This window comes from Trichosurus vulpecula, chromosome 6 (assembly GCF_011100635.1).
Source record: "Trichosurus vulpecula isolate mTriVul1 chromosome 6, mTriVul1.pri, whole genome shotgun sequence".
Taxonomy (NCBI): domain Eukaryota; kingdom Metazoa; phylum Chordata; class Mammalia; order Diprotodontia; family Phalangeridae; genus Trichosurus; species Trichosurus vulpecula.
Window position 1 is genome coordinate 194,991,703 of NC_050578.1, and position 13,731 is coordinate 195,005,433.

Consider the following 13,731-nt stretch of genomic DNA (forward strand, 5'->3'; position numbering starts at 1 on the left):
TGCATGCAAGTTTGTTGTTTACTTTTTTTGGAACAAATTTTATAATTTGCTCATGCTACCTAGATTCAAGAGAGCTTTTTAATTCCTGAACATTTGCAATAACTCACCTCTGGTTAGTAAATAATTCTAGTGCATGCATATGGTGTATACAGGTAAGTAAACATGCAATTTTTCTTCACATTCTAAAACTATGGCAGTTTAGGCCATATTGTGCTGCCTGCATTTCATCTGCAATGCAGTATGTCTTAAACGTTTTCAATCCCGTATTAATAGGTGGCATTACACATAACACCTATATAGCAGCAAAGCTAATACAGCTTGTGATTAAAAATGTTTAAAAATAGCTAATAAATCAGATTATCTTGAGGTATTATTTCTTGCAAGTCAAAATGGAGAGCAAAAATCAACCCTAATTTTTTTAGTTTATGTATACACTGAAAATAGCAACAATAAAAATAAGCTTTTTGTAGCAGACATATTCCATCTTCACTATTATTTTGCTACCTTTGGTAAATTACTGGGGCAGATCTTGAAGTTAAAAACCCATGTTTAGAAATAAGTGCACGCTTCACCCACTAAATATAGCAGCAGACTGTGTGCCCCTATGCAAAAAACATTCTCATATCTAGTTTTAACTTTACATATAAAAATAACTTGGAGAAAATACAAAAAAACATTTTATTTTAACATGAAAATATCACAAAAATTAGTAAGCCTGAGATGTAGGGTTTTGGTGAAAAACAAGAGGCTTGTAGTGTTTTGGCTGCTGATAAAGATGCATGTATTGATAGCTGGGGTGAAAAGCAGAAGAATGCACTTATTTCTTCTGCACGTCAGTATCTTCAAACACAGTAAGCCACATGCACCCATCTTTCCTTAAACAGAGGCTGGTTCACTATACTTAGTTCCAGCGGAAGTGGATCTGACGTGGGCGGTCAGCGCCTTCCTTGACCAATGGCTTATGGAATTCACGTCCTGCACGAGAGTGGATGTTCGCCCAGCAAAACTCACAATAATACTGCAGGCAAGTGACATTGGCACAAAAGAAAGGGGCAAACTTTCCACCACAGCGTGCTCCCTGGCATTCATCACACATCTGGTCATCCAACACATATGGCTTTACCTCCACCTACAGATGGAAACAGAGGGAGAATTCTTTAAAAGGCAAAACAAAAATCACCTTGTAAATGCTTTCAGCACTTGTTCAGGATTCTTTTGGAGAAAGATAATAACTGGAAAGGTAGAAAGTCAATATTTCCAATGGTAATTTTCCTCTACTAGACTGTAAGCTTTTCCAGGGCAGTGGCTACATCATATTTTTCTTTTGATCCTCCCTCAGCACCAGCAAACAGTAAGCTTTTGATGAATGTTTATCAAATCAATGAAATAGCCCTTGAGGACTAAAATTTGTCCCATGTTCTTTACATGGATAAATATAAAATTATAGAGGAAGACTGAATTTAATATTAATATGTCCAAATTAGCAATTTATATAATACTTTAAAGTTTGCAAAGAGCTTCTCCCACAACTATGCTGTGAGACAGCTGGTACAAAATGTTGTTTCCATTTTACAGATAAGTTTTCTTTTTTACCTGCAAGACTGTCCATTGTCACAGAGTTAGTAAGTGTCAGAGCTAGAACTAAAACTCAGGTATCTGGAGACTCTCAGATCAGTGCCTGGGCTTTCCCACTCTAACAGTACCATCATTTTTTTTCCTCTGTTCTTCTTAAAGTACTTGGAAAAACACTAATCATCCTTGCACCTAAGTAGCATATATGTGTGCACCCACACAACAGGTAAATATGATGATATTAGAAGTCTATAACTACAATTTTATTAAGATATATGTTCTAATCAGTGGATAACTACATTAACTGCAGTGAACACATTTAGAAAAAACGTTTAAAATTACACAACAGCAGTAATAGAGACAAAGTAAATTACATTTGGATACGGCAGATCTGCCATATATCTACCTGTCAACTTAATTTACTCTATGCCAATCAGATAGTCAATGAGAATCATCTGGCGTTATTTAATGAAGGGGGCTAGAGATACGAATCATATGTAACCCTATCGTGTGGTATGCCTGGTGTTCTGAGAAATCTCAGAATTTAAAACAAAATAAATGGGAGTCAAATTGGGAAGACCTTATATGGAAGGAGATGGAACAGACTCTATTTGGACCTTTGCTTTTGCACCAGGTCTTCAGAATGCGTTGTCCAACTTGTACTCTATATCTGAGCAGAGTCTGGCCCTCTCAAGATCTCATACCTTTTTATGGTTAAGATAATATATTTGACTTGGAAAGAACCTAAGTGGTCATTCAGTCTAGCCCCCTCATTTGACAAGGAACCTGAGGCCTGGAGAGGTTATGTGATTTGCTTAGAGTCATTCACACAGTAATAGGCAAAATTCATATATGTGTCCAGAGCATCTGTCTCAGCAAGATTATGCTTAAGATTCTAAAAGCTAGGTTTCAGCAATATGCAAACCAAGAATTACCAGAAGAGTAGGCTGGTTTTTGAAGAGGCAGAGGAACTAGAGACCAAATTGCCAACATTCACTGGATTATGGAGAAAGCAAGGGAATTCTGCTTCACTGACTACACTAAAGCCTTTGACTGTGTAGATCACAACAAAATGTGACAAGTCCCCAAAGAGATGGGAATACCAGATCATCTTACTTGTCTCCTGAATAATCCCATATGCAGGTCAACAAGCAACATATAGAACGGAACATGGAATAACTGATGGGTTTAAGATTGGATAACGAGGATGCCAAGGCTGTATACTGGCACCTTATATATTTAACTTATATACAGAGTATATCATGCAAAATGCCAGGCTGGATGAATCAAATGCTCTTAGATATGCAGACAATACCATTCTGATGGCAGAAACTGAAGAAGAATTAAGAAGCTTCTTGATGAAGATGAAAGAGCATAGAAAAGCTGGCTTCGAGCTTAACATCAAAAAAACTAAGATCTTGTCAATTGGTCCTTTCACTGCCTGGCAAATAGAGGGAGAAGAAATGGAAGCAGCAACAGACTTTATATTCTTGGGCTCAAAGATCACTGTAGATGGCAACTGTAGCCATAAAATTAAATAACGCTTGCTTTTTGGAAGGAAAACTATTGCAAATCTGGATAGCATACTAAAAAGCAGAAGTATCACCCTGCCAACAAATGTCTGTATGGTCAAAGTTATGGTTTTTCCAGAAGCAATTTATGGCTGTGAGAGTTGGACTATTAGGAAAGCTGAGTGCCAAGAATCGACAGTTTTAAATTACGGTGCTGGAGAAGACTTTTGACAGCAAGGAGATCAAATCAGTCAATATTTAAAGAAATTAATTCAGGCTATTAATTGAATGGTCAAATACTGGAGCTTAACTACTTTGGCCACATAATGAAAAGACAGGACTCATTGGAAAGACCCTGATGTTGGGAAAGATTTAAGGCAAAAGGAAAAGGGGAGGGCAGAAGATGATGTGGATAGTGTCATGGAAACAATGAACATGAACTTGGACAAATTCTGAGAGATACTGGAGTAGAGAAGGGCTTGGCGTGCTATGGTCTACGGGGTCATAAAGAGTCAGACACAACTGAAAAGATCGAACAGCAACATGTGTCTCCAAGTTCAGGGATTTTTCTGCTATACCATAAGTGCTGCTTCTAGAATGATAAATGAATGGAAGAAATTAAGTTTTTCTGTTTAAAATAAATTCTATTTCTTGCTAATCACAGCACAGTTACTCAATCCCTATTTTTTGAGTTGATGAGATAAAGTGGCTCAAGAGCCAAAGGTAAAAACAAAAATGCCAAGGTAGTGGCCATGCTGTTCTGGAGCTTTAGGCCCCCAATGTAGAAAGTTTAAGAGACCTGACATAACCTGCTTTTAAATAATTTCAAGCTATATATAGGATAAATTTATACTATATTAAGCATATGTGTTGGACTCTGTGTGAGTGTATATCTCAATTATTTGGTTTAATTTTATAAACTATTTTATAATTTTATAAATTTTATAATTTTATAAACATTAAATTTATGAATTATCATTGTTATTGCTAAACAATGCAGAGATAGAATGAAAAGAACATGACTGATAGAAAAGCTGGCTTATATCAAAACCTAGGCTACTAATTTTATCAGCCTCACAACACCTACAACCATTCTGAAATATACTTTCTGTGTGATCTTAGGCAAGTCCCTTTCCCCGATCTGAGTGGGGTTACATTAGGTCCACCTATATGGTCCCTTCTGGTTCTACCATTATGAAATTTTTGTGGGCCTGCAGAACCCCTGGTGATTTAAAAACATTGACTTATCTGATTGCTGAGCTGAACATCTAAAGAATTAGAGAGGTGTCAGAGAACTAGAAAGAGGCACATATCCTAATTTTCAAATTTCTAAACTAGGAAGTATCTGCAAACTATAGGCCAATGATCTTGATGCTCTAATAAGGCACAAATTCTACAATGTTTTATTCTAAAGGAATAATTTATGAGCATTTAGAAAGAGAAGTGGTAATCACTAGTAGACTGATTTCTTCAGTAAGTTACGCGAGGCTAATAACCTTATTTTCCTTTTCTGTCAAGACTACTATAGATATAGTTTACTTAAATTTCAGCAGAGTATCTGAAAAATTCATCACTGATACTGGACAAGGCTAGATGGATAGAACAATTGGGTGATTTCAGAATTGGTTTAATAACTGGACTCCATTGAATCTAGACAACAATTTATTCTTGACTCCTGTTTCAACTTGGATATAGGCGTAGTTGGTATCCTCATCAAATTTGGAAATACAAGAACTAGAGGTTTTGGGTTTTTTTTTGGGGGGGGGGGGGGGAAGGTTGATGTGGGGTAGAGCATAGGCACATAAATAGTAGGAGAAGGGAAAGCAAGATTGCCAGTATGCTGTATGTAAGATTTAGGACACTATCCTCCTACCCTCAAGGCAGGGGTACCTAATCAATCAGATGAAATCTAATAAAGATAAATATAATGTCTTACACTTAGCTAAAAAATAAGAATCAGCTTCACAAATATAAGATGGAAGAGGCTAGCAGCATTACTATCAAATAAGGAGATATTTTGATGATTATTACATTTTTGACTTCCTCTTCACTTCAACAACTCCGGAAAGGCTGTTTCTTTCCACGTAATTTTTGTATTGATATTTTCTTCTCTTCAAAGAGCATTCAGAAACATAAGCACTATGTACATTCCATCAAAAAAAGGCATATTTTCCTTTTCACAAATGAAAATGGCAAAAAAAGAAATCTTTTCTAACATAAAGATTATTGAGAAAAATCCACATAATTATGGCAATTAAAATACAGTTGTCTCTCAATTCTATAGCCACTGACTTTCAATCACTCCTTTCCATCATGAAAACCCTGCTCCGATGCCTTATCACAGAGGTGACTGAGTTCTTGAAGGCTGTTAGAGCCTGATTCTGAAAAGTGCGTCTGTTTTCTAATGGACAGGATAGCTAAACTCCAAAGAGGCCAGTCACCTGAAAGCTGGCCACCAGGTAAAGAATTGTTTTGATGATAGTAGCTCATGAGAATTATTATCAATAAGATAACAGGGGGCTGGAATCCTATCAGTAGATAAATAAGTACCTGCATACACATCTATGCATGTAAATAAAAAGAACACTAAATTCTTTAAAAACAGAATATAACTGACAAATTGATTTTTCTTAATAATAAATTTCATTTTTTGAGTCATTTGGGGGTAGTAGAGAGCTGGCCTCAGAGCTCAGAGTCAGGAGGACATAGCTTTAAGTTTTATATCTGCCACATAATAGGTCATCCTAGGTGAGTTACTCAACCCCTGTCAAGTATTCTCAGCAACTCCCTAAAGATGAGAAGTTGCAGAGAAAGAGCCAACCTGCACTGGTAGAGGAAGTTCCCTATACCAATGAAGTCATAGGTCCTGTCCCTCTCTTGTAACTTAAATTTCTCAGGAATGAAATTCTGAGTACATAAACACATATACTTCAAATGAATATATATGTATATATTTGTGACTCATGTAGGTGAAAAGGAAACTCCTTGTGAAAATTTAGATTTTTTTAAAAGGCATGGAAAGAAGAGAGAAGATTTTCAGAAGGGCTTAAGCCGAGACTCAGGATAATAAATTCTAAGGAAAACAAAAAAGGATTTTTTTTTAGTTATGTTGGGAGGATAAAAGACATCAAAGGAGGAACAGAACACTTCTTGGGGTGGGACAATAAATACAATAGAAGGAAAAAAAACCTCTTCACCTTTTATTTGTTTTTCTTTTCTTTTTGTCTGGCAAGGAGAATGTCAGTCTGGAGATGACAGAACTAAAATGGTTAACAGTGAGGTGAAAGTGAAGGTAAATGAAGAGATAAAAGACAACACCTCCCTGACCTCAGAAAGTTCAATTCACTTTGTCTGTATCAATAAGATACCAGGGTACTAAAAGAATAAGCTCATTGTGACTCCTGAGTCCCTCACTGTCAGTCATCTTTGAGTCAAATGTCTTAATTTTCAAGACTAAAGAGAAGAATTCTTATTTTGCTTCTGTATTATCTGCCAAGGAAAATGATCTTCCAGTAAATTTCAAAGGACAGAACTAAAATGGTTAGCAGTGATTGAAGATCAAGATAGTCAAAGAGATGAAACAAGAAATTTGCAAATTATAGGCTGCTGACCTTGTATGCAAAATTTGATAACAAAATTTTAAAGGAATTATTTATCAGCATTTAGAAAGAAGTGATGATGACTAAAAGCAGCAACTTCATCAAGAACAAGGCATAACAGACTAACACAATTTTCTTTTTTGAAAGGGTTGCTGGATTGGTAGGTCAGGAAGTGCTATGGACATAGTTTGCTCCCATTTTGGCAAAGCGTCTGACAAGTCTTTCTATTCTTGTGGATGAATCTCCATTTTCTTGTCCAAATCTGTTGGTATAAGAACTACCAGGGAGGATTCTCTCTCAACAAATGCAGATCAGCAACTGCTCTGCAACTTACTGACTTAAGGAATTGCCCATGGGAACAGAGAGGCTAAGTAATATACCCAGTGTCACACAGCCAGTATATGTTGAGAGAGAATGTAAACCCAAATCTTCCTGACTACAAGGATGGCTACCTACTACTTCACATTACTTCCTGTACTTTTTTTATTCTATGAGATAGATTCTAAATGTTTACTGTGAGATAGATCACAGTCCAAATTTGGTTGTTTCAAAATTAACTTTACTCCAGTGAAATGCCTCAGATCATCCCTTGACTCTGTATTGTCAAACATTTTTATCAGTGACTTGGAAAATGGAGGCAAAGTTGGAATGCTTCTCAAACTAGTAGATGACAAAATCAGGAGGGACAGCTAATATGCTGGATGACAAGAGTTTGCATTCAAATAACAATTAGCTGAACCTAAGACGGCTGAAAAGTCTTTGTGTTTCAGACAATGATAGGGGAAGCTTGTACTGGCTAGCATGAAAAAAGATTTGGGGCCTTTAGTTGATTAAAAGCTCAAAGAATCAACAGCGTTATTCAGGAGCATGCCCTTGTCCTCCCACCCTCTATCCCCCCAAGCCCCAAAATTCCAAAAAACTAATGCAATCATAAAGATGCCACAGTTATTAAAAGAGTAACAAATAAAGTAAAAATAAAAATAAAGTAATATATAAAATATATTTATATAACATATTATAAATATATAAATAAAATAATATAAAAAGTTAAAAAATAAAGTAAAAAAAAAGTAAATCAAGGGAGAAAAGTCTCACTATACTCTGATCTGATAAGATCACATCCAGTGTGCTAAAATCAGTTCTGGGTACAACATTTTAGGAAAGAAAGGCTAGAGTATATCTGGGTAGACATTTCAGTTAAAGAGGTAAGAAACTATGCCATATGAAGAATAGCTGAAAGAATTAAGGCTGTTTGGTCTAAGGGTAGGCATGATAATTGTTCTTTAATTAACTGAAGGTTTTGTCAAGTAAAAGAGGGTTGATTTGTTAAAGGGGGCAAAGCTAAGAACAATAGGAAGTTGCTGAATGGCAGATTTTGGCTTAAAGCATGGCAATTTTTCCTGTCAATTAGAGCTGTCCAAAAAGTACAATGCGTTGCTTTGAGGAGTGGTAAGGCTTGGGGTGTGTGGGTGGTGATGTCTCAGGACTGAGAGCTGTAAGGGACATCAGGTCAGGGAGCATAGCTCCCATCATGGAGTTCGATTATGAGGAAACTTAGGCCCAGAAAGGTTAAATAATTTGCTCAAGTTAACACAGCCAATATTCAAACCCAGGTTCACTGACTTAGTAGTCCAAGGTCTTTTTTCTATAGCGTACTACACTGCCTTCAGAGGTCTTCACATAGAAACTATATGGCTACTTGTCAGGGATAATGTAGAAAAGAAATTCCTCTTCTGGTGCAGGTTTACCTAGATGTGAGATCAGCTCTTCATTTTTCAGGTGAGGAATCTGAGGTTCAGAAAGGTGAACTGACTTGTCCAAGGTCACATAGCTAATAAATACCAAAGAAGGAATTTGAACCTTGATCCCCACTACAAATCTAGTACTTCATTAACTTCTCTCCAGTAACTAGTGGTTCATAAATTTTGAACTGAATTATTGGATATAGATTAAAACTTGACTCTGTATTATCTATTCTGTAGTACCAAGTGTAAAGTTGGATGCACACAGTAGGTATTTGAATACTGTCTCTCTGCAATGATGAGGTCCTCATGCCAAGAACTAATATATTTTGGCTTCACATTAGAAAAAAATGCACCTTGGAAAATAAGGAGAAACAGGGCTTAAAGCAACTCCATACAGAAAGGATGCACTCTGGAGTAAGAGAATCTAGATCCAAATCCTGCTTCCCTCTCACATGTGACACTGGACGAAAGTCACTGGCCCAGTCTGGGGGCCTAGCTTTCTCATCCCTGAATGAAGTGGTCAGCAGCCTCAGGAGCCTCTTCTAGTTCTAGATCTAGGATCTCATGATTTTAAAAAACGGCATACTGCAGAGACCGTTCACTGGGGGTTTCTAGTTATTTTTTCATGTCGTAACACATGTACTTTAAGCAGTGAAAAGGAAATTTTATAGGAATTTTTTATTTTCCTTATATAAATCAGTTTTATAGTATGAAATTTTGTTTTCCATCATTATGATGAAAAGCTAAATAAAACAAAACAGAATTTAATAATAAAAAACATTTAAGCATTTTAAAGTCTAAATTCTGACTACACAGATGGTGAGAAAGGGTGAATCACAGAGGGAAAGGTCCATATGGATATGCTAGTTAAGTGTATCACCTAGAAAATAAGAAAGATTTTAAAGTCATATACATAGTTGGAATTACAAATAATGGATTTATTTTCATTTGTGAGTGTTCTAGGTTTCTATTCACTTTCCTTATATGTCTCCTTTACTTACTCCCCACCCTGATTTCAAGACCTAGGAAAATACTAATCTTATATTGTAAGGAGTCAGTTAATAAATATGGAAGCAAGTCCCAATTGCTATCAATATTTAACCCCTATAAGTAACTTACAAATGGCTACTCCTCCCTCTCTTCTCTCCAGGAAGCAACCTTTCAAAGTCTTTACAATACAAGAAAGACTGAGATCCATCCCTTCCACATCCAGAAGGGCTAGGTGCTTTAAAAGCTGATACAATAAAGAATAGCCCCTTCAATGAAGATACTCATCAGAGATCTATAGTATAGAAGTGAAATACTGCTTGAAATTTCACCTGCAAAGATCAGCCCAACTGCTACTAGGTAGCACCTGGGCATGTAGCCTCTGTGACAAATCTTCTTGTCATCAACTCAAGTTTTATCAAAGAATTTTAATATGTAAAGTCTGCTATGACGAGAGAGAGAGAGAGAGAGAGAGAGAGAGAGAGAGAGTGTGTGTGTGCATGTGTGATTAGCTCAAACATCAGTTTTTATTAAAGCTAACGACAGTACACTGAGGGAATCAGGCATTCTGTAACGTGGAAAATATAATATCCTTAGGTATATGATGTTAATACAGTCTCACCTATTTAGCATAGAGAAGAATGAACTGTTTACTTTTCAAAAATTTTATGTCTAAATCATTAATCTGAAAAGAGAAAAAGGGCTAAAGATAGTATAGATTACACCAAAGTCAAACAAACAAGTAAAAGCAATTTTTTTCACTGAATGCATGTGCCAATTTTAACTGTTACAAAATCTGGAATTAAATTCTTGGACCTGTGATTTGGTTTATACTTCTGTCCTCAACATTTTTTTTTAAAGATCTTATACCTTGCTCAGAAGTGGCAGCATACGGAAGAGTTGGCTGACCTTGCTATGATTATGAAATAAAGGCATTTTCAATTACTAATCAGTTTAATAAGCATTTAAAAAGCATCTAATAAGTGTAAAGGACTGGGAGACAACAAAGTTGAAATAAGCTGACCTTTACCCTTTCCCCTCCCAGGGAGTTCACAATTCAGAAGGGTTACTTCTGACTGAACCTAAGCAAAACATCTTAACCAGAATTGCATATAAGCATAGAGTTGAAGAGAACCTTAGGAATCACCTAATATATATTTACCTAAATTTGCTTTTAGAAAAGATTTATAAAATAGAAGAATAGTTAGTAAATATTATTTTCCTTGCTTTGCACATTAATCTGAATTAGAATTCCCACAGGAGTGACTTCAGGCACGACATATACAAGAGCTTCATAAAATCTAAATATACCTTTAAACTTTTATTAATTTAGCTTGTATGACAGAAACCATTACCAGTGTTAAACAGCTATTAATAGGAAAAATATCCACTTTTACTATATATTGCTAATAAAGATGTGAACAAATGAAATGGTTATTTACTATCATATGTAAGGAGATAAATGATATTATATGACTAAATGAAACAAAGTACATATAAGCTAGAATAATAAAATGTAATTTCCTATTAAATATCATTTCTGATTACTATTATTCCAACTATCCTAAGCTAAAGGTTAAAAGTTTTTAAAATGTGCAAGGATTTAAGTCTTATATGTACATTCAGAAATATTTTGACATAACTCTTGAGATAAAAGATATGTTTATAACACTCAAAAGTGTTTATACTATCATTAATGAATTCTTACAGCTACACTTTTGACTACACTTTAAAAAATGTAAAATTTAGCACATTTATAATATACAACTTACTCGTTTGTCAATATCGCCATGTTGAAGTTGAACAAACCGAGCACTAATGGCAGCAATATAGCTCTGCTGATTGGAAAAAGCAACACGCCCGGCACCTTTTGGGTACTTGAGCTCTGGATCTGTATCAATTCCTGCATAACAAACTCCACCATAGAGACGGTCCATTATCATCGCCAGTTCCACTGTAATAGGAAATTTGTAAAAAGGCTTTTAGAAAGGTTATTGGTTAAAATAGATTTAAAAATTTGCTTATGGAGATAACAAATCTAACTACTCATTAAAAAATGGACATATTTGTATGATACTCTATGGTTTACAAAGCATTTTTTTCATAACCCTAAGATGTAGGTAGTATATTTTTATTCCCATTTTATAGATGAGAAAATAGTGACATGGTAGCTCAAAAAGTTTGAAAGATTTACCCAGAACTGGCATGTAATTCAACTGAGGTCTTTTAAGTGAAGTTCTCTTTCTACTACAACACAGAGTATTTATAACAACACTGCAAACCCCTTTCCAAACACATAAAGTGGTGGAAAATAACTAGTTGATTTTTTTTACATTTCCTTCTTATTTTAAAATCATATTTTTCACATAATTCCCAAATTAATAATTAGGTAGATTATAGGAAAATATTTTTGGTACTGCTTTTCATACCTGAAATTCTTTTACAAAGCAAAAGGCCTGTGCAATTTCATTTTTGTGAAAATTTTAGTGTCTTCCCCCTGAGATTATCTCCAATTTATCCTGTATATGTTGCCTTTATATATATTTTATTTGTGTTAGATTGTGAGTTCCTTAATGCCAAGGACTATTTTTTGCCTTTATTTGTATCCCTGGTACTTACTTAGCACAGTGCCTGGCACATAGAAAGAACTTACTGTTTACTGACTGAGTACTCCTCACTACCAATTGCAACCTCTCCCTACTTTATTAGATCATCTTTGTGAGCTGCTGGAGTCAAAAAATTAATCACCAGGTTGGCACACCTAAGCCGGTATGCAGGAAATTCTATTAAAGACGGATTATTTAAAATCATTTGTAAGACCATTCATTTATTCCATGAATAAATTATGGCAAGTTTAAGACATAAGATATATCAACTACATTTACTATGACTAAAGGGGATCCTAAAAAGGTTCAATGATTACTTTTTACTTATTACTCTTCAGTGGATAATTTAACAAATGATATGCCTTCAAAAATGATGATTCAAAATTTAGTGTATAAAAGATAAGAGAAAAATGTATGTAACCCATAATGCTTTAGTGGCAAAAAGCAAATTACTGATGGTGCTTTTCAAAGGTCCACTATATGTTGATACACAGATAACATTTTAAACTGCCATGCATTTTTGACTGAAAATCAGGAGGACATAATCAGCACTAAAACATGAGGTCCTCATAAGTTGTTGCCCAAATAACATAAAAGACACCCAATGACCTGCAAAACTATTTGTTTTCTTGGTTGTGTGACCTCTCCAATGATCGCTAATATAGAAACAATAATTTGCAAGTCACTACTGCTTTTGGAGTAATAATAAAATGTTTGTAGAAAGATCATGGAATACAGATTAGTACCAAGAAAAACGGTTTACTGAGAAGAAGTACTCATTTTGCTGTTAGGCACATAGGAGGCTAGAACAACATATATGCCATCATATTAGGAAAACTGACCAGCTTTTCCTTGACTATACTGTCATATTTGCTACATTATCACAAATAGGGAGGTGAGAGTCACTTGTGACCTAGAGGTGGCTGCCACCTCCCCTTCTATGATACCTTAAGAAAAATGTGAATAACTGAACACTTGGCATGCTTCCTCTGAAAGTTTGTTGAAATTTCTATTCAATCATGGGCATTAGTAGAATATATGTGTGTGTATATGTGTGTATGTATTCTATGTCATTTATACAAATTGTCAAAGTTTGAAGGACACTACATAAAGAATGCTTCAACACAACTGAAAGGTAAAGAGACTATAAGATCTCACTGTTTATTTTTGATTTTGTAGTAGTATTTGAGACTCAGAAGAGGCAACTGCAATACTCCTTAGACAAGACAATGACACATTTAACTTTGGAGATAAAAGATTTGCTGAGTGTTAGCAACAAGAAATGTGTAAAACAAGAAGACTTGTTCAGTTGTTCACCAGTATCATGGAAGAATGACACAAGAAATCCATACAGATAGCAAGGTTCTCCAAATGATTTATTTGTAAGTAACACTGTACTAACTGAATTGATTGCTGAAATGGTACAAATTCCCTCAGTGAAATACTAAAAATACAAAAGAAATTGATCTAAGTTTGTATGACAGGATAAAGAACATGGATGATTTTTTTCTTTTCATACTCATTTCCTAGAAATACAGCCAGATGGGCAGGCTGAATTATTTTATTAGTATGTTGACAGGCACACAGAAGGCTGGATTCAGATTTGAGGAGAAAGAAGACTTAAACTGCATTTAGAAATTGTGCAGTGGTCACAATGATCTCAAACCACTCTGGGCCACAAAAGCCCACGTATTTAACAGCATTAGTTTCC

General features: G+C 35.2%; 1 protein-coding gene across 10 annotated transcripts in view; it reads right to left on the minus strand.

The window, feature by feature from the left end:
- Window positions 1–13,731, minus strand: part of CPEB2 (cytoplasmic polyadenylation element binding protein 2) — an 81,583-nt gene that overhangs the window by 2,867 nt on the left and 64,985 nt on the right. For all 10 annotated transcript variants that reach the window (XM_036762670.1, XM_036762669.1, XM_036762667.1 and 7 more), the window contains 2 exons: window positions 11,187–11,368; window positions 1–1,129 (listed from right to left, as the gene is read on the minus strand). The exon at window positions 1–1,129 is cut by the window's left edge and continues 2,867 nt beyond it. In XM_036762670.1, coding sequence (XP_036618565.1) covers window positions 902–1,129; window positions 11,187–11,368 — 410 coding nt within the window. In that variant the 3' untranslated portion in view covers window positions 1–901. The remainder of the gene's footprint in view (window positions 1,130–11,186; window positions 11,369–13,731) is intronic.